Source organism: Eurypyga helias, unplaced genomic scaffold (assembly GCF_000690775.1).
Source record: "Eurypyga helias isolate BGI_N326 unplaced genomic scaffold, ASM69077v1 scaffold37834, whole genome shotgun sequence".
Classification (NCBI taxonomy): domain Eukaryota; kingdom Metazoa; phylum Chordata; class Aves; order Eurypygiformes; family Eurypygidae; genus Eurypyga; species Eurypyga helias.
Window position 1 is genome coordinate 2820 of NW_010246259.1, and position 271 is coordinate 3090.

General features: G+C 67.5%; 1 protein-coding gene across 1 annotated transcript in view; it reads right to left on the reverse strand.

The window, feature by feature from the left end:
- Positions 1-228, reverse strand: part of AK2 (adenylate kinase 2) — a gene marked incomplete at its 3' end in the record, with an annotated part of 2928 nt that extends 2700 nt beyond the window's left edge. Inside the window, exon 1 of the mRNA XM_010150339.1 lies at positions 106-228. Coding sequence (XP_010148641.1) covers positions 106-180 — 75 coding nt within the window. The remainder of the gene's footprint in view (positions 1-105) is intronic.
- Between the last annotated feature and the right edge of the window lie 43 nt (positions 229-271).

Genomic DNA, 271 nt, shown 5'->3' on the forward strand with positions numbered 1-271 from the left:
CTGAGTCCCGGCACTGAGGCTTCACATTAAGAGGTGGATTTTGACTGCCCTCACCCCGGGGGCTGCCGCACCATCCCCCTCCCACCGCAGCTCCCCGTTACCCACCAGCTTCCCCGCGTCCATCGTCTCTTTGAGCCGCTTGCCCAGCTCGGACCCGGAGGCCACCATGGCCCGCAGCATGTCCCCGGTGGCCAGGTGGCAAACGCAGTAGGTCTCGGCCAGCTTTGGAGCCTGCGGGAGAGGAGCGACACGGGGTGAGCTCGCCGCGAGG